Source organism: Odocoileus virginianus, chromosome 31 (assembly GCF_023699985.2).
Source record: "Odocoileus virginianus isolate 20LAN1187 ecotype Illinois chromosome 31, Ovbor_1.2, whole genome shotgun sequence".
NCBI lineage: Eukaryota > Metazoa > Chordata > Mammalia > Artiodactyla > Cervidae > Odocoileus > Odocoileus virginianus.
This window is the reverse complement of record NC_069704.1, coordinates 16471447-16493057: the sequence shown is the minus strand read 5'-3', so window position 1 is coordinate 16493057 and position 21611 is coordinate 16471447. Positions and strand designations below refer to the sequence as shown.

General features: G+C 41.0%; 1 protein-coding gene and 1 pseudogene across 2 annotated transcripts in view; one reads left to right on the top strand and one right to left on the bottom strand.

Moving 5' to 3' along the window:
• Positions 1-365: 365 nt before the first annotated feature.
• On the bottom strand, positions 366-529 carry LOC139032491 (U2 spliceosomal RNA; annotated as a pseudogene).
• Positions 530-4755: 4226 nt separating this feature from the next.
• TMEM38B (transmembrane protein 38B) overlaps positions 4756-21611 on the top strand; it is a 67182-nt gene continuing 50326 nt past the window's right edge. The window contains exon 1 of one of the 2 annotated variants that reach the window (XM_020869476.2): positions 4756-4965. In XM_020869476.2, the coding sequence (XP_020725135.2) occupies positions 4854-4965 (112 nt within the window). In that variant the 5' untranslated portion in view covers positions 4756-4853. The remainder of the gene's footprint in view (positions 4966-21611) is intronic. The other variant, XM_020869477.2, reaches the window with a different exon arrangement.

Here is a 21611-nt window from a genome sequence, read left to right as displayed (position 1 = left end):
TCAATGTATGACAAAACCCACTGCAATGTTGTGAAGTAATTAGCCTCTAACTAATAAAAATAAATGAAAAAAAAAACAAAAAACAAAACAACAACAAAAAAGATTGTGTGGTGTCAGTCCTTCAACTTCATTCTTCTTCACTTTGTCTTTGGAAGCATGTCAAACAGATATACTTAATTTTCATTTGCCAATATTCTAACACATGGCCACCCCTTGCTGAGAGACTGGAAAAAACATTAATGTTTTAACTCAGCATACAAAGTTGGATATGCCTGTTGGGTTAGCCATCTGATGGTCTTTGCCATAACTTCAGGTGATGGGGAAAACATGCTATCCAGATGTCCATGGTATCTTTGTGACACTCACAGATGTACCCCATGAATGAGTCAGCTCTGGGAGCCTGCTGTAGAGAGTATCTATAGCAAAAAGAAAAAAAAAAACTATAACAAACACTTGTGAACTAGAAAGCCTTTTGTTCCTTTTCTGTAATTTCCTACACTTGATCTTAGCCAAAAGGCCGAGAAGCAATTTTTCTGTAATTTCCTTATCTGATACCTTGACCCTGGAGGACACAGAAGGCGTAAGGGACAGAAGATCAGGAAAGGCTGAAAGACCACCCCATGCCCCTTTCCCCCACTGCAAGGCTCTGGGCCAGGCAGACCTGAGCTGAGGGACTGGGGAAAAGCTCTGAATTAGATGCAACATTGACATTTTAACTGGATTGGACTTTTAACTTTTTAGTATCTTAAATGATGAGGAAGTCATGGAATTTGCTGACATAAAGGTTGGGGGCTTTGTCTGGAGGATAATAAATCCACTTCCTGATGGCCTCACTGAGTTCAGCCTCTTCACACTGGTTACGCTGGAAACTACAAACTCCTTTAATCCTGGCTGTTGACCCACAGCCCTGACTCCTAGTAGGTCTTTCTTGCTCTCATCTGGTAGCATTTTCATTGCTGTGGGGATGCTAGATCTGTCAGTAAAAGGCAACTTTAGGAGAACCATTTGGGTTGTATGGGACCAGAGAAAGCCCAGTAGGGAGATTGATTATAGCAAGATAATAACAAATCCTGGTCTGTCACTGCCTGCCTTTGTGATCTCGATCTACCTCTGAGTTGCCTTCTCTGAAATAAATGGCCTAAAAATGATTGTAATAGACACCTCTTGTGATGGCTGTGTGACTCCATCCATTCTCAGGACACTGCCTCCGATACCTAGGGAAGTGACCCAGCATCCCTCCGAGGTGATTAACCAGGAGAGGGCATGTGTCCCAGGAGAGAGCAGGCTTTCTTTCCTGGCAGTATTGAATTGGGGACACAGAGACTAAACAATGTTGACATTGACTATCGTTAGTAACTAAGAGCAGCCCACACCCACCTGCTGCTGCCAGCCTCAGAAATGCCCAACTTTTTGTTCTTTTGGGGGATTGATGGCTGATTCCCTGGTAGCCTGGTAGCCAAATCCCTCACTTTGTTTAAACTGTTCAGAACTGTTTTATTTGACTCACAACCAAAGTTACTTTTTTTAAAGAGTCCATTCAGCTTGCACAATTCTATTATCCTTTGATTTAATGGTACCTGATACTCTTGAACAGAGATGAATACTAACTTGAAGGACCGGTAACCATAGACATCCAGAGGCCACGGCACCAGTGGGTGACTGCAGTTTTGGCAGTCCTTACACTGATGAACACTAGAGATAGCCCTTTTAATAACATCAGATCGTTAAGTAGGTAAATTTGTACTTGTTACACATGGAGAATATTTTTAGTGTAATAGTTTATGTTACAGGTGTAAATGATGTTTACAGAAAAAGATTTTAGTTTCCAGTGTAAGAAATGTAAGCCAAGTTATTATTTTCAAGTCACCACATTAATGCGTACTATTAGATACACACTGAATCTAAAGAGTTGAGTATATAATTCAATTGGTTTATCACTTAAATCTCATTTGCCAGCATTTCATTGTACTGATTGAATTCAGGGCAATTGATGCTCTTTAGTTAATCCTCCTTGATAATGAGGACCATTAAAAAGTAGAGTTAAAATTAAACATATTTTGTCTTAAATGTCATACATTATTACACTATAATTTGAAAATGCATAGTTATCAAATCCCTATAAAAATAACTTTAGAATGAAAATACCTAACCAGATACTAAAGATTAGAAGTGAAATTGGCTCCTCTAATGTGAAACTTCCTCATCATGGACACTTCATGGTTTTTAAAAAGTTATTGTTATGACTTCCCAAAGTGAAAGGCCTGCCACTCAGTGGATAGAAAGCAGTATTGCAGATTAGTAGCTACCTTTGTGGTGGGCTTCCCATGTGGCGCTAGAGATAAAGAATCCCCCTGCCAGTGCAGGAGACACAAGAGACGCAGTTTTGATCTCCAGGTCAGGAAGATCCTGTGGAGTAGGCAACGGTACCCACTCCAGTATTCTTTCCTGGAAAATTCCATGGGCTAAGGAGCCTGGGGGTTGCCGTCCATGGGGTCCCAAAGAGTTGGATACAACTGACCAAGTGATCACACATGCACATGTACACCTATGTGGTGCTGGGTTTTGAGATGCTGTCAACTTGGTCCAGGGGATAAATGATCAAGTTATGCAGAATTAACTTGATGATTAATATTAGATGCATATCGATAATGTTTGTATATGCATTATGGAACATGCGGTCCAAAATTCATTTTTTATAAAGTAATTCTGAACTAGGAATTTTTTGCTCTCCTCCCACCCCCTGCCTCAGGGACATTTGGCAATTCTGGAGACATTTTTGTTTGTTACAGTGTGTGTGTGTGTGTGTGTGTGCACGCGAGCGTGTGCGAGCTACTGGCATTTATTAATAGTGGGTAGAGGACAGGGATGCTGTTCAACATTCCATAAGATATCCCATAGGAATACAAATTATTCAGCCCAAAATATCAAGAGCATTGCTGTTGAAAAACTTGGTGTATGACAATTAGTTTCACATGTTTTTGTACTAAAAATGCTTCGAATATGTTTAGTCAAAACTCTTTTCCAGATTTCATATGATTAGGCCAGTTTTGCATTCTATTATATAAGCAATACTTTTATAATTTGGATTTCTTTTATCTGCAATAATTGTGTAACTTTGTAAACTGCTTCCCTGGTGGCTCAGAGGATCAAGTGTCTGCCTGCAATGCAGGAGACCCGGTTCGATCCCTGGGTTGGGAAGATCCCCTGGAGAAGGAAATGGCAACCCACTCCAGTATTCTTGCCTGGAGAATCCCATGGATGGAGGAGCCTGGTGGGCTACAGTCCACAGGGTCCCAAAGAGTTGGACATGACCGAGCGACTTCACTTTCTTTCTTTCCAAAAGTCAGGGCAGGTTTTAATTTTCATGAATAATTTCCTCAAATCTTGCCTTTCCCTGTTACCAATTTAAAGTCTCCCCTCCTTTCATTGCCTGCTTCATTCTTTTCCACCCATTTCATTGGAACAACTGAAGCACTGACCAGAAGCAAATACGGTGAGCACAGTTAAAATGTAGATAGAAGGTGTCTTTTTGTGAGGTTATGATTTCGCTTCTCTTAGATTAAAAAAAATTCTTTAGGCTCTAGGCAGATGAGGGGGGGATCTAGCATATTTTTAGTTTTGAAATAAAACAAGTTTCAGATTACTCGTAGAGTCTGAAATGATCAGTTATTTTCTGTTGGAATTAATGTTTAGGGTAAGAAAAATGTTTGATATATCTTTAAAAAAAAATACTAGTGCTTTTCACTCTTGCCCTATTGGTGTTAGTAATGAATTTAATTATGCCTCAGAGTGATGTTGGCATAGACATATGATTTAGAGTTATTATAGTATTTTAAGTCCAAGGACAAAACACATACTTTGTGGAGTTTAAGACATTAAAAGTAAAATTTTGGGAAATAACATCCAAGTTCTGCCCCTAAATTCACAATACTAAAATTCCAAAGATAAAGAAATGTATAAAAACTGTGGAAAGAACACACTGAAACATCAAAATGTAAATAATCACCAGTTGCTTTTTTTCCTTAGTTTGGTGCAAGATCACCTGGTAAGATTAGTAGTAAAGAACCAGTCTGCCAATGCAGGAGACATAAGAGAGTGGGTTTGATCCCTGGGTGGGGAAGATCCCCTGGAGGAGGGCTGGTGACCCACTCCTGTATTCTTGCCTGGAGAATCCCATGGCCAGAGAAGCCTAGTGGGCTCCGGTTAATGGGGTCAACATAGAGTCGGATACGACTGAAGTGACTTACCACGCACAACTCTGAGCGTCTCCTCTTGTGGACGGCGTTTATCGAAAATTATAGAACTTTATACTAAAAAGGGTGAATAAAATGTATGTAAATTTTAAAAAGCTGCCTTAAAAAAATTATAAAGGATCCCAGAGTCCTGCGACTTTATGTGGGTTTCATTTATCAATACTTAGCATATTAGAAATAACTAAGAAACATTTAAAATAGTTCTTTATTCGTTTTAAAAATAACAAATGAACTAAATGTTAACAGAAGTAATGCATTTTTTATTCATTACTTATGTTGCATTCATCTGCCCATTCACCAGGTCTGGCAAAGCCCCCTGCACCGAGAAGATGCCAGGCCCTTATTAGGAGAACAAGTTTCAACAGTGGGGTGCAGCCGGCTCACCCCGCTCACCCGCCAACCGCCCGCGCGCCCGAGGCTCCCGGGACACGCGGCCCCGCCCCTCCGCGCGCCAGCGTCTTGAGCCAGGGCGCACGCGCAGGTCTCCGGGAGGCCGCGTCGAGGAGCGCGCGGCCGCGGCCGTCCCCTCCCCCACCCCTCGCCGCGCACGCCGGGAACCCGTCTCCGCGCCTGCTTCGGCTGCGGCGGTCGGTAGTCGCGATGGACTCTCCGTGGAATGAGCTGACCCTTGCCTTTTCTCGCACTTCCATGTTCCCCTTTTTTGACATCGCCCACTACCTGGTGTCGGTGATGGCGTTGAAGCATCAGCCGGGTGAGTGTTGGGCGCCGAGGATCGTCCCTCTCAGGGACCACTCACTGCGGGGACGGCCTGAGCGGGGTGAGCGGCCGAGCTGCCTCGCGCCGGGAGTCCTGGAGTCAAGCTAGAGGGGCGCCATGGAGAGGGGGCCCGTCCGACCGCCGAGTAGAAGGGGAAACTGAGGCCGCGGAGGAAGGTGGCCCCCGACTCCGCCAGAGGAGTCACGGGGAGGAGTGCGGGGCCGCCCCACTGCCACGGGCGGGACTGCCGGGACAGGTGAAGGGCGGCCGCAGCCACTTTTGGCAGTCCAGGACTGCCCTCGTTCGCCCTGGGGTGGCGCCGTCTCCCGGCGGTGCCCCCTCTTTCTTGGGAAGTATTTTTAAATGACCTGGGAACCGAGCTCCCGCAGACCGCAGGTCTGACTTCGTCGCTTGGACTAGTAACTCGTTCTGGACTGCTCTCTGGTTCTGAAAGTTGTGTAAACACTGAAATAAAATGCCTCAAGTAGGCACCCGCTACATTCCCCTAACGCGAAGGTCTCCCACCTTGCTTAGCATGTTAGACACTGGTTGCTGAGAGGAAAGTGGATTCCCACTGGGCGGTCATATGAGTGACATTGCATAAGAAGAGCGCTTTGGTGTAGTTTCACTGCCAGTAGAATGGGTATGTGGTCTTAAAACAGAGTTTTGAGTTCCTTTAAGTGCATTACAGGGAGCAATGTTTGTTTTTTCTTGTATTTTTCATTCAGGATATGTTTGCTCCTGTATTGCTTGACTTTTGCTGTTGTTCTGCCTGCCTTTTCATTTTGTGCTCTCTTCTTTTTTCCGAGGTCAGGTATTTTCTTTGCCTTACTTTCTCCATGTTGATGCTGCCTTTGATATGCACTGTCCTACAGTCAGTGAGTGAAGGCTCCAGGATGATGCTGTGCCTCTTATGGTCTGATTTTTCATTTAACATTTTTTTAAAAAGTGATTTTTAATTTTTTGGCCGAACCAACTGCATGTGGGATCTTAGTTCCCCAACCAGGGATGGAAACCGCACCCCCTGCATTTTGAAGCCTGGAGTCCTAACCACTGGACCTATAGGGAAGTCTCTGGTGGTTTTTTTTTTTTTTAAACTCATGGACCTCTGAAATGTTTTTCATTTAAATTGAGATTGGTAGCTCAGTCTAAATCATTGTTTGATAGAAGTTTTGACCTGGATAAAGGGAATAGTAGTGTATTAAATTGGAATAGATAATCATAAGAGACACTTTACTTGATGTGAAAATAAGTATATTTTATTACTTTATCGTATTTAATACTTGATATTTTCTTGTATAGGTTAGATCAGAGCTTCTCCTAGTATGGTCCAGGAACCCCAGGGGTTCCTGACATTTCCAGCTCAAAATTATTTTTGTAATAATATGCAGGTGTTGTCTTTTTCACACTCATTTTCTTACAAGTATACAATGGAGTTTTCCAGAGGCCAAATGACCTGTCATACTGTAACAGGTTGAATGCAGAAGCAGATATGAGAATCCAGCTGTTTCCTATTTGAAGGCAGACATTAGAGAGACTGACTCAAAAAATGTGACTTTTCTCACTAAATATTTTTTGCTTTGGAAAATAGTTATTTTTCATGAAGAATGCATTATTTGTTTCAACATTAAGTGCATTTATTTTTTTAAAAATGAATACATAAAAAACTAAAGATTTTTGTCATTTAAAACTTTTTGATAGTTTTATTTATTCATTTTTGGCTATGCTTGGCCTTTGTGGCTGCATGAGCTTTCTCTAGCTGCAGCGAGCCGGGCCCCTCTCCAGTTGCGGTGCGGGTTTCCCTGCAGTGCCTGCTCTTTTTGCAGAGCACAGGCTGTAGGGCACACGGGCTTCAGAAGTTGTGGCTCCCAGGCTCCAGGGCACAGTTTCAGTAGTTGTGTCAAAGGGGCTTAGATGCTCTGTGGCATGTGGGATCTTCCCCGGTCAGGGATCAGCCTGTGTTTCCTGCATTGGCAAGCGAATTCTTCACCACTGAGCAACCAGGGAAGCCCTGATTTTTCTCATTTATAATTTCTAATATGCTAGATATTGGTAGCTCGAATAAATAGAAGCTCTTTGGGATCTTCAAAAAAAAATTTTTTTTTGAGTCAGACTTTTGAAAGGTTTAATTTACATATATTCCTTTAAATATAAAATTCTGTTATTTTGGACAGACATACAGTCATGTACCTACCACCACAGTCAAGATACAGAAGAGTTTCATCATCCATCCCAGATTCCTTCCTACGCCTTTGTAGTCAGCCCTCCCCAAACCCCTGGCAACCATTCATCTACTCACTATTTTGGGGGGCTGTAGAGGAGTCCTGAGACCAAAATCTTTGAGGACCACTGGACTAACTGGACACTGATGCAGTATTCCACCTGGTGTAAAAATGTTTTATTCCAGTACTAGTACTTGTCAACATATAAAAAGTGTAGAACTCACACTAGCATGTGAGATGAGTGCAATTGTGTGGTAGTTTGAACATTCTTTGGTATTGTCTTTCTTTGGGATTGGAATAAAAACTGACCTTTTCCAGTCCTGTGGCCTCTGCTGAGTTTTCCAAATTTGCTGACGAATTGAGTGCAGTACTTTAAAAGCATTACCTTTTAGGATTAGAAATAGCTCACCTGGAATTCCATCACCTCCACTAGCTTTGTCTTAGTAATGCTTCCTGAGGCCCACTTGCCTTTACATTCCAGGATGTCTGGCTCTAGGTGAGTGATCACACCATCGTGGTTATCTGGGTCATTAAGACCTTTTCTGTACAGTTCTTCTGTGTATTCTTCCCACCTCTTCTTAATATCTTTTGCTTCTGTTAAGTCCATACTGTTTCTGTCCTTAGTGTGTCCATCTTTGAATGAAATATTTCCTTGTCATAGTTTCATTGAGTTACACAAAACTGTGATCCACGTGATCATTTTGGTTACCACGAGGGCGGCGTAGAAGGGCGTGCACTCATCTTCTGCTGTGAGTATTTGGGAGTGTCTGGCAGAGGCCTGGGTTGATGGCGGCCTGCTGCGGAGTCAGAGGCACTGGCAGCAGCAGTCCTGGGAGGTGCAGCGTGCTGCCATAAGTCCTTTTGGAGAAGGTCGGTATTACCCCTTTAGTTGTGACTAATAGTGTAGGGTTTTTTTTCATTTATTTTTTCTATTTTCCTGGGTATCTTATTGGGCTTCCCTGGTGACTCAGCTGGTAAAGAATCCTCCTGCAATGAGGGAGACCTGGGTTCACTTGGGTTGGGAAGGTCCCCTGGAAAACGATGATGCTGTGAAAGTGCTGCACTCAATATGTCAGCAAATTTGGAAAACTCAGCAGTGGCCACAGGACTGGAAAAGGTCAGTTTTCATTCCAATCCCAAAGAAAGGTAATGCCAAAATATGGTCAAACACGCACAATTGCACTTATCTCACACCCTAGTAAAGTAATGCTCAAAATTCTCCAAGCCAGGCTTCAGCAATACGTGAACCGTGAACTTCCAGATGTTCAAGCTGGTTTTAGAAAAGGCAGAGGAACCAGAGATCAAATTGCCAGTATCTGCTGGATCATCAAAAAAGCAAGAGAGTTCCAGAAAAACATCTATTTCTGCTTAATTGACTATGCCAAAGCCTTTGACTGTGTTGAGCACAATAAACCGTGGAAAATTCTGAAAGAGATGGGAATATCAGACCACCTGACTTGCCTCTTGAGAAACTTGTGTACAGGTCAAGAAGCAACAGTTAGAACTGGACATGGAACAACAGACTGGTTCCAAATAGGAAAAGGAGTACGTCAAGGCTGTGTATTGTCACCCTGCTTATTTAACTTATATACAGAGTATATCATGAGAAACACTGGGCTGGAAGAAGCACAAGCTGGAATCAAGATTGCTGAGAGAAATATCAATAACCTCATTTATGCAGATGACACCACTCTTACGGCAGAAAGTGAAGAAGAACTAAAGAGCCTCTTGGTGAAAGTGAAAGAGGAGAGTGAAAAAGTTGGCTTAAAGCTCAACATTCAGAAAACTAAGATCATGGCATCTGGTCCCATCACTTCATGGCAAATAGATGGGGAAACAGTGGAAACAGTGGCTTACTTTATTTTGGGGGGCTCCAAAATCACTGCAGATGGTGATTGCAGCCATGAAATTAAAAGACGCTTACTCCTTGGAAGAAAAGCTATGACCAACCTAGACATCATATTAAAAAGCAGAGACATTACTTTGTCAACAAAGGTCTGTCTAGTCAAGGCTATAGTTTTTCCAGTAGTCATGTATGGATGTGAGAGTTGGAGTATAAAGAGCGCTGAAGAATTGATGCTTTTGAACTGTGGTGTTGAAGAAGACTCTTGAGAGTCCCTTGGACTGCAAGGAGACCCAACCAGTCCATCCTAAAGGAGATCAGTCCTGGGTGTTCATTGGAAGGACTGATGCTGAAGCTGAAACTCCAATACCTTGGCCACCTGATGCGAAGAGCTGACTCATTGAAAAGACCCTGATGCTGGGAAAGATTGAGGGCAGGAGGAGAAGGGGACGACAGAGGATGAGATGGTTGGATGGCATCACAGACTCAGTGGACGTGGATTTGGGTGGACTCCAGCAGTTGGTGATGGACAGGGACTCCAGCAGTTGGTGATGGACAGGGAGGCCTGGTGTACTGCGGTTCATGGGGTCGCAAAGAGTCAGACACGACTGAACGACTGAACTCAACTGAACCCACTCAGTGTTCTGACCTGGAGAATTCCATGGACTGTATAGTCCATGGGGTTGCAAAGAGTCAAGTATTTTATTAGGAAGTTGGAAAATGCTCTTTTAGGAGCTGTTGGCTAGAAACCATATTTGCAGAATATTTTTGTCATTAATTTTAATTTCTTATGCTTTTAATCTGTCCTCTCTTTTTTTCTTTTTTAAATTTTCATTAAAATAAGCACATTTCTTTAGTCCTGCACTGATATCAATCTGAAAATACTCAGACTGCTATTTTCTGTTAGACATCCTGAAAATTTAATCCACAGAGATTTTTACTTGATTTTCATACACAATCTATTATTTTTTATTAATTCTCTGACCACTATTTTGCTATCTTCCGTCAAATCATATGTAGTTCATTAAGCAGCTGTTTGATTTATTAGGTCTAATACTATATTAGATTGAGGATACTAGAATGAAAGATATTCTTATATCCCTAGAAGAACTTGATTGTTCTGTTGTCATCTTTTCCCCTTCCCCTGCTCATCCTCCCTTTCCTATTCTTTCCTTACAGTGTCACATAAGGTTGTACTACCTTTCTTTTTTTTTTTTTAAATATTTATTTTTTTTTTGGCTTCCCTGGGTCTCTGTTACTACACACTGGCCTACTCTAGTTGCAGAGAGTGGATGCTACTGTCTAGTAGCAGTGTGCAGGCTTCTCACTGCAGCGGCTTCTCTTGTTTTAGAGCGCAGGCTCTCGGCCTGTGGGCTTCAGTCATTGTAGCACATGGGCTGCATCGTGGTGCACAGGCTTAGTTGCCCCACAGCATGTGAGATCTTCCTGAACCAGGGGTCGAACCCGTGTCCTTTGCATTGGCAGGTGGATTCTTAACCACTAGACCCCCAGGGAAGGCCCTACAGCTGCTGCCTTTCTTACACAATAACAATATTCATTTCAGATAACATGCAAAACATTCCAGTATCTTTAATTCTAATCCTCATATATCTCTTTAGGTAGGTAGTATTGAACTCATTTTACAGATGAGGAATACTTTTATACGAATAAAATAACTTTACTTAAGTCACATAGTTTAGTTAATTATAGAGCTAGTTCTTAGGCTAATTTCAAAGTTTTGAACTTTTCTTTAGCTCTCTCTTTGCAGATTCTGGTTTCTCAACATTTAACAATTTCTCAGTAAGTTGTCATTTGACATGGTTATTTTCTCCCATGGTTTTGGCCATTTCTACATCACCAATCAGTTTCTCATTTGCTTTCAGGAATTAAATCCAGAAATAAAGTTTGTCATTGTTCCTTCCTATAATCTGTGACAGATGAAAAGATAAGTAAGGTAGGAATTTATCAGTTTTTAGGATTCTGGGAAGGTGGCAGCATAATTTTGCTATCTTTATGAATTCCCACGTAAAAACATACAGAAAAGTACAAAAATAGTCATAAAGGTACAGCTTAGTGAATTTTCAGAATATGCACAACTAAGTTAAGCAACATCCAGAGAAAATAGAACATCTGTGATATCCTCAATAGAACATCCATGCACCCTTTGTTATACCATGCCTTATAAAGCCAGAGCAGGTTCTGCCCAGTGCGGGGTAGAAAAGTGTATCTCAGAAATGATAGTCCATTATTTACTTCTTTGAGTTCAGAGAATCTTACTTAAATATCTTTAATATTTTTTAATCTAAAGGGAAGTTAGAATATTTGAGTGACCTGACCAAATATTAATCGAGAAGTGTGCTGTAGTAGAAAGAGTTCATAAAGTCAGAAGTCAGAAGACCACTGTTTAGTTCAAACTCTACCACTATCGAGGTAGCTTGGGATGAGAACTTAAAACTCAATTGCTTATGCAGTGAGTGAGCTGGACCAGAACACCAGCTGAGCAGTGTGTCCTCCTCGGGAATCTCAGTTTTGACTCTAAAGAGCTCTTTGTCCAAGCTTCTAAGTTTTAATAAGTTGAGCCTATCCTGTGTTCGCCCAGGAGTGGTAATAGCTTTCTGTAGTTATACCTGTATGGCACCACAGTATTTACTTTTTACCTTTTCAGATCTTATGATTTTATGCCCACTTCTTTATATTAAGTTCTCTTTGTTAATAAAACTTTATATTTTCTGTTTCCTGACTGGACTCTGACTGATGCAAAAACTTAAGGGTAAGGTTTAACTTACATGCTTGCTGGTTTTCATTATGTTGTGTTAAAATAGCTAAAGTGCTAGCTACTTCTTGTTTGTAGGTCCAGTCAGCATAATGCCTTCAGTGTAGCAGGCAGTTGTGACATTCTGTGGACTCTCAGTAAGATCAAAGTCTCTGTGGACTTTTTTGGAGAGCAGAAGCGTTGACAGAGATCTGAGGCAAGAGTGTGATAGTGTATTGTTAAACCTGCCAAGTAAAAGCAAAGTGCTTTTGGGATTCTTTGCAAATTAATATGGAGAAAAAAGCATTTCTTTACCAGGTTACAGGGATTAATATTAATTTGTTCAAGTAAAAATACTGTATTTTGAATACCAGTTGGAGTTACTACCTGTCTGCATTTATTTATAATTCAGTTATTTTTCAAGACCCATCTGCTTTACACATAAACAGGCAAGTTGTTAAATGGAATGTGATAGCTATCATTATCTTTCATGTTTTTTGATCATGGCACTCATCTCTGTAATACTGCTTTTTAAAAACATCTTGGTGAGAAGGAGAAGAAACTCTAGTGGCTTCTCCTTGACTGTGCTCAGTTGCTCAGTTGTGTCCTAGTCTGCAGCTCTGTGGACTGTAGCCCGCCAGGCTCCTCTCTGTCCATGGGATTTTGTCCAGGCAAGAGTACTGGAGTGGGTTGTAATTTCCTCCTCCAAGGGATCTTCCCCAGGGATTGTACTTATGTCTCCTGCATTGGTGTATACTTATATATAGTTGAAAGTCACTTAGTCATGTCCAACTCTTTGGGACCCCATGGACCATACAGTCCATGGAATTTTCCAGGCCAGAATACTGGAGTGGGTAACCTTTCCCTTCTCCAGGGGATCGTCCCAACCCAGGGATCAAACCCAGGTCTCCCACATTGCAGGCAGATTCTTTTTTTTTTCAATTGGAACTAATTCCTTTTTTATTAAATAAGCTTCATTTGGGAGCTGACTACCACAGACCTCAGGAGAAAATGCATCTTGCTTTTGCAGAGATCAACAAAGTTCAGCAATGCCCAAGCTCCTCTTTCAGAGAGGCCAACCTCAGCTTAGAGGAAGGGCTGAGAAGGCTTCCACACTGAAGGTGACATGGAGAAGACGTAGTAATCACATGGGAGCCAGTCCAGGAGCAAACCAAGTGCATGGCCACCTGCTGCTTCCCTGTGCCCTGCCAGGAGAGCACAGCGAAGCAGAGGCATCCAGGTTCCCAAGCGGGCACCAGCAACACCTCCAAGGCAGACCTGAGGAACCTGGGGATGAGGTTCCAAAAGTAGTCCCTGCAGAGGCCAAGAGTCTGATCAGGAATAAAAGTAGATGGGGGTGGGGGCCTGGTGTGTGTGTGCTCAGTCCTGTCTGACTCTGAACCCTGTGGTCTGCAGCCCACCAGGCTCCTCTGTCCATGGGATTTTCCAGGCAAGAGTACTGGAGTGGGTTGCCGTTTCCTTCTCCACAGGCAGATTCTTTATCAGATGAGCCACAAGGGAAGCCAAGAATACTGGAGTGGATAACCTTTCCCTTCTCCTGGGGATCTTTCTGACACAGGAATCGAACTGGGGTCTCCTGCGTTGCAGGTGGATTCTTTACCAACTGAACTATCAGGGTAGTGGATCCTTTACCACTGAACCACCAGCGAAGCCCTCTGCTTGATCATTCCTACCATAATGGTTCTTATTCTGTGGATCAGAGAATCAATATGGGGAGTGTGCCAGTTGCTAAGTATGTCTGTTCTCGTTATACAGTGGGGAACTGGGGGACAGGCTGAATCTGTGGTTTTACTTGGCCCACTATGATTTGATCTGAAACTCCTTGAATTGTGTTACAGATAATCTGTAAACCTCTGTTGCCTACATGATTATTTTCAAATAATTTCGATGAAAAAATGTACTTGAGGCATATAAGATATATTATGTTACTTTTTTTTTTTTTTAAAGAGATAAATCTATAAATGGGAAAGACTAGGACAGTTTAATATGCAATTTAAGAATACTTAACATCTGGTGATAAGGCTTTAAGATGGCTAGAACATTCCCCTGCTTCTTTCTGGAAGTCACATCAAGCACCAGCAAGCTTAATGCTGTTTGAAAATAGCTACAGTGCAACTAACTCTTAGAGATACGTTAGACTGAGTGTTTTACTGGAGTAAAACTAGACTGAGAATATGAAAATGAAGAAGTCAGGTGTGCAGTAATGCCCTTCTAAGCTTTTTTAACTAAGTTAATAAAACTGTTTTAAACATAGTCTAATAATTCATTTGGCCAGAGAATGGATTTATTTTCTGGGTGTGATTTTAAGTGAATTTAACAGCACAGAATGTGACTTTTATTTCTCAGCTTTCATTTCATAATGAAACTATTTTGATGTTAAAGTTGCCTGGTGGTTGTATGTTTCAGTGTCTCATACTTTGAATTAGATTCAGGTTTCAGTGTGACTAATTTTGCTAAGAGTTTGGGGGAAATAATTCTATTGATAATGTATCACAAATATCTTAAGGTAGGACAGATAATTTTTTTTTCCTCTTTTAAATGTCAGTATGTTTAATGTGTCTAAATTAACATAGCTTATTTCTTAGCCAGAGGAATACACCTTTGTTTAAAACTGAGGAGAAATTAGCAATATATTAACATTTTTTTCTTCTGAAAATTATTTATATGCCCTAAAGATATACAGCTGTTTCTTTTTTCTTTTTTCCTGTATTTTCTTTTTCTTTTCTTTAAGCTAAATTTTGAAAGCATTTTATTTTTATTTTGGTCATGTCATGTGGCCTGCAGGATCCCCTGACCAGTGATCAAACCTGCACCCCCTGCAGTGGAAGCACAGTGTTAGCCACTGGACCACCAGGGAAGTCCTTGTATTTTCATAGTTTAAGTTCACATTAAACTAACTCTGGTGCCGGTATGATATATACAAAGGAACACAATACCCAAATACTTTCTTGTAAGATTGTCTCATGGTGAAAAATGTATTACCACAATCTGTGTACTGAAGAAAGATTTAAAGAAAAACCTGTTTGAGTTAGAGAAATTTTTCTGGCTGACATAATTTTGAAAATTAGGCATAAAAGCCTGGTATGAGAAAGACCCTGCCTTTGACTATTTTTTCTTTTCCTTTTTGGTCTAATAAAACCTTAGTTTCATTGATTTAAGACTGTTGGGGTTACAAGTACCTTTTCAATGCCATGATGTGTCACTCTCATCCCAGCCTTGCAGTCAGAACTCAAAAGAGTTATATCTTGGGCTCAAGAGAATTGAGTCAGAAGCAGCCCAAGAGTTGCATTTTCCTGGCCTCTTTTCTCTGTTGTCAGTAATCAATCCATTCAGCAATTAAATCAACATGGTGTCTGACATGTACTGGGTAGTATATATGTGTTTTTATGTATATTCTCTCATTTTAAATTCTTAAAAGTTATGTATTATTTTCACTTTATGAAAGTTGAAGTTTAAACTAAGACAGGTTAAAAGTCCTACAAAGAGTCACAGAACTGGTACGTAATTACAGCTATCTCTCTTTGTGACTTACAATAAAACTAAGGGACATTAATGGTAGTAAAATTGTCATATATTCTTGAAATATTGCATATACATTTTTCTGCAGTACAGTAAACATTTATAGAACATCTACTTTATACAAAGTTTCATAAGTATCTCAAGGGGTAACAATCTTATAGTGGAATTAACACTTGTGAACAAATCTAGAAAATGATATATCTCAGGAGGAAAGGATAAAATACTGGTACATTGAGGGAAAAGGAAAGTTATTTTGACAGACTAAACTGGAAATGCATATTACATGAGTGAATAATTTATGTGAAAGCATCAAATTTAGTTAACTTGATTTGGATTGTTTTAATAGTCAAAGGAAAACATTTTGGATCTCTTTGAATTTGTCTCCAGTGGTCCCCAACCGTTTTGTCACCAGGGACTGGTTTCATTGAAGACAATTTTTCCATGGATTGGGGTGCAGGGGGATGGTTTCCAGATGATTCAAGAAAATTGCATTTATTGTGCACTTTTTTCTATTATTTCTTATTTAGCTCCACCTCAGATCTCAGACATTAATTAGATCCCAAAGGTTGGAGACCCCTGGTCTAAGCCAAATTTTTAGTGTCAAATGGATGATTGTAATGGGGATAGAGACATATTCCCTAATAGTGTATTTACCAAAAGTAATAAATTATTTTGGAATGTGCCTTCATAGTAACTGTGCAGTGATGGATCCGTTGTATTAATAGCTCTCATTCAGTTAAGAGCTCCCGTTTCCAGAATGTGTCTGCAGAACTAGTCTGGGTATAATATCTGAGAGAGGGAGACACACACAAGGCAAGGTTGAGGGAGAAGAAGGTCTTGAGCGGGAGAAGGAGTGTATGTGTGTGAGTGAGCATAGGAAAAAAGACTGGAAGCTGTCACCCTATAGAAAATGAGTGTGATTAAAAGGTAGAAGTAGAGAGGAAAGGGTAATTTTCTTTTTATTTCTGTTTACTTCCATAATATCTCTCTTCCCAGGTGATGCTAGTAGTAAAGAACCTGCCTGCCAGTGCAGGAGTTGTAAGAGACTTAGGTTCAATCCCTGGGTTGGGAGGATCCCTTGCAGTAGGATATGGCAACCCACTCCTGTATTCTTTTTTTTTTTTTTTAATTTTTATTAGTTGGAGGCTAATTACTTTACATCATTACAGTAGTTTTTGTTATACATTGAAATGAATTAGCCATGGATTTACATGTATTCCCCATCCCAGTCCCCCCTCCCACCTCCCTCTCCACCCGATCCCTCTGGGTCTTCCCAGTGCACCAGGCCCGAGCACTTGTCTCATGTACCCAACCTGAGCTGGTTATCCGTTTCACCCTAGATAATATACATGTTTCAATGCTGTTCTCCTGAAACATCCCACCCTCGCCTTCTCCCAGAGTCCACAAGTCTGTTCCATACATCTGAGTCACTTTTTCTGTTTTGCATATAGGGTTATCGTTACCATCTTTCTAAAGTCCATATATATGTGTTAGTATACTGTAATGGTCTTTATCTTTCTGGCTTACTTCGCTCTGTATAATGGGCTCCAGTTTCATCCATCTCATTAGAACTGATTCAAATGAATTCTTTTTAATGGCTGAGTAATATTCCATGGTGTATATGTACCACAGCTTCCTCATCCATTCGTCTGCTGATGGGCATCTGGGTTGCTTCCATGTCCTGGCTATTATAAACAGTGCTGCGATGAACATTGGGGTGCACGTGTCTCTTTCAGATCTGGTTTCCTCGGTGTGTATGCCCAGAAGTGGGATTGCTGGGTCATATGGCAGTTCTATTTCCAGCTTTTTAAGAAATCTCCACACTGTTTTCCATAGTGGCTGTACTAATTTGCATTCCCACCAACAGTGTAAGAGGGTTCCCTTTTCTCCACACCCTCTCCAGCATTTATTGCTTGTAGACTTTTGGATAGCAGCCATCCTGACTGGCGTATAATGGTACCTCATTGTGGTTTTGATTTGCATTTCTCTGATAATGAGTGATGTTGAGCATCTTTTCATGTGTTTGTTAGCCATCTGTATGTCTCCCTTGGAGAAATGTCTGTTGAGTTCTTTGGCCCATTTTTTGATTGGGTCATTTATTTTTCTGGAGTTGAGCTGGAGGAGTTGCTTGTATATTTTTGAGATTAATCCTTTGTCTGTTGCTTCGTTTGCTATTATTTTCTCCCAATCTGAGGGCTGTCTTTTCACCTTGCTTATAGTTTCCTTTGTTGTGCAAAAGCTTTTAAGTTTCATTAGGTCCCATTTGTTTATTTTTGCTTTTATTTCTGAAATTCTGGGATGTGGGTCATAGAGGATCCTGCTGTGATTTATGTCGGAGAGTGTTTTGCCTATGTTCTCCTCTAGGAGTTTGATAGTTTCTGGTCTTACATTTAGATCTTTAATCCATTTTGAGTTTATTTTTGTGTATGGTGTTAGAAAGTGTTCTAGTTTCATTCTTTTACAGGTGGTTGACCAGTTTTCCCAGCACCACTTGTTAAAGAGGTTATCTTTTTTCCATTGTATATCCTTGCCTCGTTTGTTGAAGATAAGGTGACCATAGGTTCATGGACTTATCTCTGGGCTTTCTATTCTGTTCCATTGATCTATATTTCTGTCTTTGTGCCAGTACCATACTGTCTTGATGACTGTGGCTTTGTAGTAGAGTCTGAAGTCAGGCAGATTGATTCCTCCAGTTCCATTCTTCTTTCTCAGGATTACTTTGGCTATTCGAGGTTTTTTGTATTTCCATACAAATTGTGAAATTATTTGTTCTAGTTCTGTGAAAAATACCGTTGGTAGTTTGATAGGGATTGCATTGAATCTATAGATTGCTTTGGGTAGTATAGCCATTTTGACAATATTGATTCTTCCAATCCATGAACACGGTATATTTCTCCATCTGTTTGTGTCCTCTTTGATTTCTTTCATCAGTGTTTTATAGTTTTCTATGTATAGGTCTTTTGTTTCTTTAGGTAGATATACTCCTAAGTATTTTATTCTTTTTGTTGCAATGGTGAATGGTATTGTTTCCTTAATTTCTCTTTCTGTTTTCTCATTGTTAGTGTATAGGAATGCAAGAGATTTCTGTGTGTTAATTTTATATCCTGCAACTTGACTGTATTCGTTGATTAGCTCTAGTAATTTTCTGGTAGAGTCTTTAGGGTTTTCTATGTAGAGGATCATGTCATCTGCAAACAGCGAGAGTTTCACTTCTTTTCCTATCTGGATTCCTTTTACTTCTTTTTCTGCCCTGATTGCTGTGGCCAAAACTTCCAAAACTATGTTGAATAGTAGTGGTGAGAGTGGGCACCCTTGTCTTGTTCCTGATTTCAGGGGAAATGCTTTCAATTTTTCACCATTGAGGGTGATGCTTGCTCCCACTCCTGTATTCTTGCTTGGAGAATCCCTTGGACAGAGGAGTCTGGCAGGCTGTGGTCCATGGAGTCACAAAGAGTCAGACATGACTGAAGAGACTTAGCACGCACACTTCTATAATAGTGATAGCTAATACTTGTTGCTTACTATCTGCTAGGTCCCCATTCTAAGTTTTTAAAATGTAGTCACTCATAGTCAGTAGATGGGGAAACAGTGGAAACATTGAGAGACTTTATTTTTGGGGTCTCCAAAATCACTGCAGATGGTGACTGCAGCCATGAAATAAAAAGACACTTACTTCTTGGAAGAAGAGTTGTGACTAACCTAGACAGCATATTAAAGGGCAGAGACATTACTTTGCCAACAAAGGTCTGTCTGGTCAAAGCTATGGGTTTTCCAGTGGTCATGTATGGATGTGAGAGTTGGACTATAAAGAAAGCTGAGCACTGAAGAATTGATGTTTTTGAACTGTGGTGTTGGAGAAGACTCTTGAGAGTCTCTTGGACTGCAAGGAGACCCAACCAGTCCATCCTAAAGGAAATTGTCCTGGATATTCATTGGAAGGACTGATGCTGAAGCTGAAGCTCTAATAGTTTGCCCACCTGATGAGAAGAATCGACTCATTTGAAAAGACCCTGATGCTGGGAAAGATTGAAGGCGGGAGGAGAAGGGGATGACAGAGGATGAGATGGTTGGATGGCGTCACTGACTCAATGGACATGAGTTTGAGTTAAGTCCAGGAGTTGGTGATGGACAGGGAGGCCTGGTGTGCTGCAGTCCATGGGTCGCAAAGAGTCGGACACGACTTAGCGACTGAACAATAACTAATTAAAACTAAAAACTATAGACAATAAGATGCTGGAGTTCAGCTTTGGCTCCATCTCTTCATTCTTTCTGGAGTTATTTCTCCACTGATTTCCAGTAGCAACTGGGCATCTACCTACCTGGGGAGTTTATCTCTCAGTGTCGTATCTTTTTGCCTTTTCATACTGTTCATGGGGTTCTCAAGTCAAGAATACCAAAGTGGTTTGCCATTCCCTTCTCCAGTGGACCACATTTTGTCAGAACTCTCCACCACGACCCGTCTGTCTTGCGGGGCCCTTCATGGCATGGCTCGTAGGTTCATTGAGTTAGACAGGGCTGTGATCCATATGATCAGGGTGGTTAGTTTCCTGTGATTGTGGTTTTCAGTCTGCCAGCCCTCTGATGGAGAAGGGTAAGAGGCTATGGAAGCTTCCTGATGGGAGAGACTGACTGAGGGGGAGACTGGGTCTTTTTCTGATGGGCGGGGCCATGTTCAGTAAATCTTGAATCCAGTTTTCTGTTGATGGGTGGGGCTGTGTTCCCTCTCTGTTATTTACCTGGGGCCAAACTATGGTGGAGATAATGAAGATAATGGTGACCTCCTTCAAAAGGTCCCATGCATACACCACTACACTCAGTGCCCTCAGCCCTGCAGCAGCCACCACCGACCCATGCCTCCGCTGGAGACTCCTGGACACTTACAGGCAAGTCTGGGTCAGTCTCTTGTGGGGCCACTGATCCTTTCTCCTGGGTCCTGGTGCACACGAGGTTCTGTTTGTGCCCCCAAGAGTCTGTTTCCCTGTCCTATGTAAGTTCTGGCAGCTCTATGGTGGGGTTAATGGTGACCTCCTCCAAGAGGGCTTATGCCATACCCAGGTCTACTGCACTCAGAGCCCCTGCCCCTGCGGCCATCCGCTGCTGACGCGAACCTCCACAGGAGACATGCACAGTTCTGTCTCAGTCTCTGTGGGGACTCTGGAATTTGTGTTATTGGTTAAAAAATATTTTATCCTAGTCTTTTGTTATATAGAGGTTAGAAAAATTGTTTTAACAAGTTGTCTTTATTTACTTATGACTGTGCTGGGTCTTCCTTGATGGGTGTGGATTTTCTGTAGTTGCAGTGAGTGGGGGCTGTTCTCTAGGTGTGGTGCACGAGCTTCTCGTTGAGGCGGCTTTGCTTTTTTGCAGAGCATGGGCTCTAGGTCTCATTGGCTCAGTAGTTGTGGCACATGGGCTTAGTTGCCATGTTACATGTGGGATCTTTGTGAACCAGGGGTTGAACCCATGGCCGTGCATTGGCAGGTGGAGTCTTAACCACTGGACCACCAAGGAAGTTCAGAAGTTTTAAATTTTAATGGTGTCAAACTTATAAATCTTTTTCTTCATGGCTTTTTTTTTTTTTTTACTATTCTTAGATGACTAGATTTTAAAAAAATGAATGTTAAAATTTTTATCAAGTGATTTTTTACTGTCTAAAGGAGTGATCCTATTAATTTGTTAGTATAGTGAATGATTTTAATGAATTTGTGTTGAACCTTCCTTAAATTTTTTGGAGAAAAATCTACCTGGTTATGATTTGTGATCCTTTTGAAAAACTACTGATTTCAGTTTGTTATGGATATATTTGTGTACTATATAAGTTAAAATTAGAGTGTGACTTACAGTGTCTTCTTCCTCTTTTTTTTCTTCCCTCCTGCCTTTCCCGCCTCCCTTTTTCCTGACTCCTGTCCTCCTTCCTCTCTCATTCTCTCTTCCTTATCTTTCTTCACATTTTTTTATGTTGGTGTTATGTTGTTTCACAGAATAATTTAAGTTTTTCTAAACTCTATAATGGTTATATAATATAAAATGAGTAATAAGAAATTATTTGGTATTTGTCCATTAGTTTATCTGGATTTCACACCTTTCTTAGGATAGATCTTGGACTACCCTGTAATTTTTTTCTCATAGTTACTTGTGTGTTCGAGTTTCTATCTAGCCTTAAGGGGATTTTGCAGTATACAGTTTTTTAGGAAAATTGTCCATTTCAATTTCCATTTCAACTATATGTTCACCTTTATTAAATGTTTTCTTATCATAAAAAACTCAAATATTTCAATTTTTTG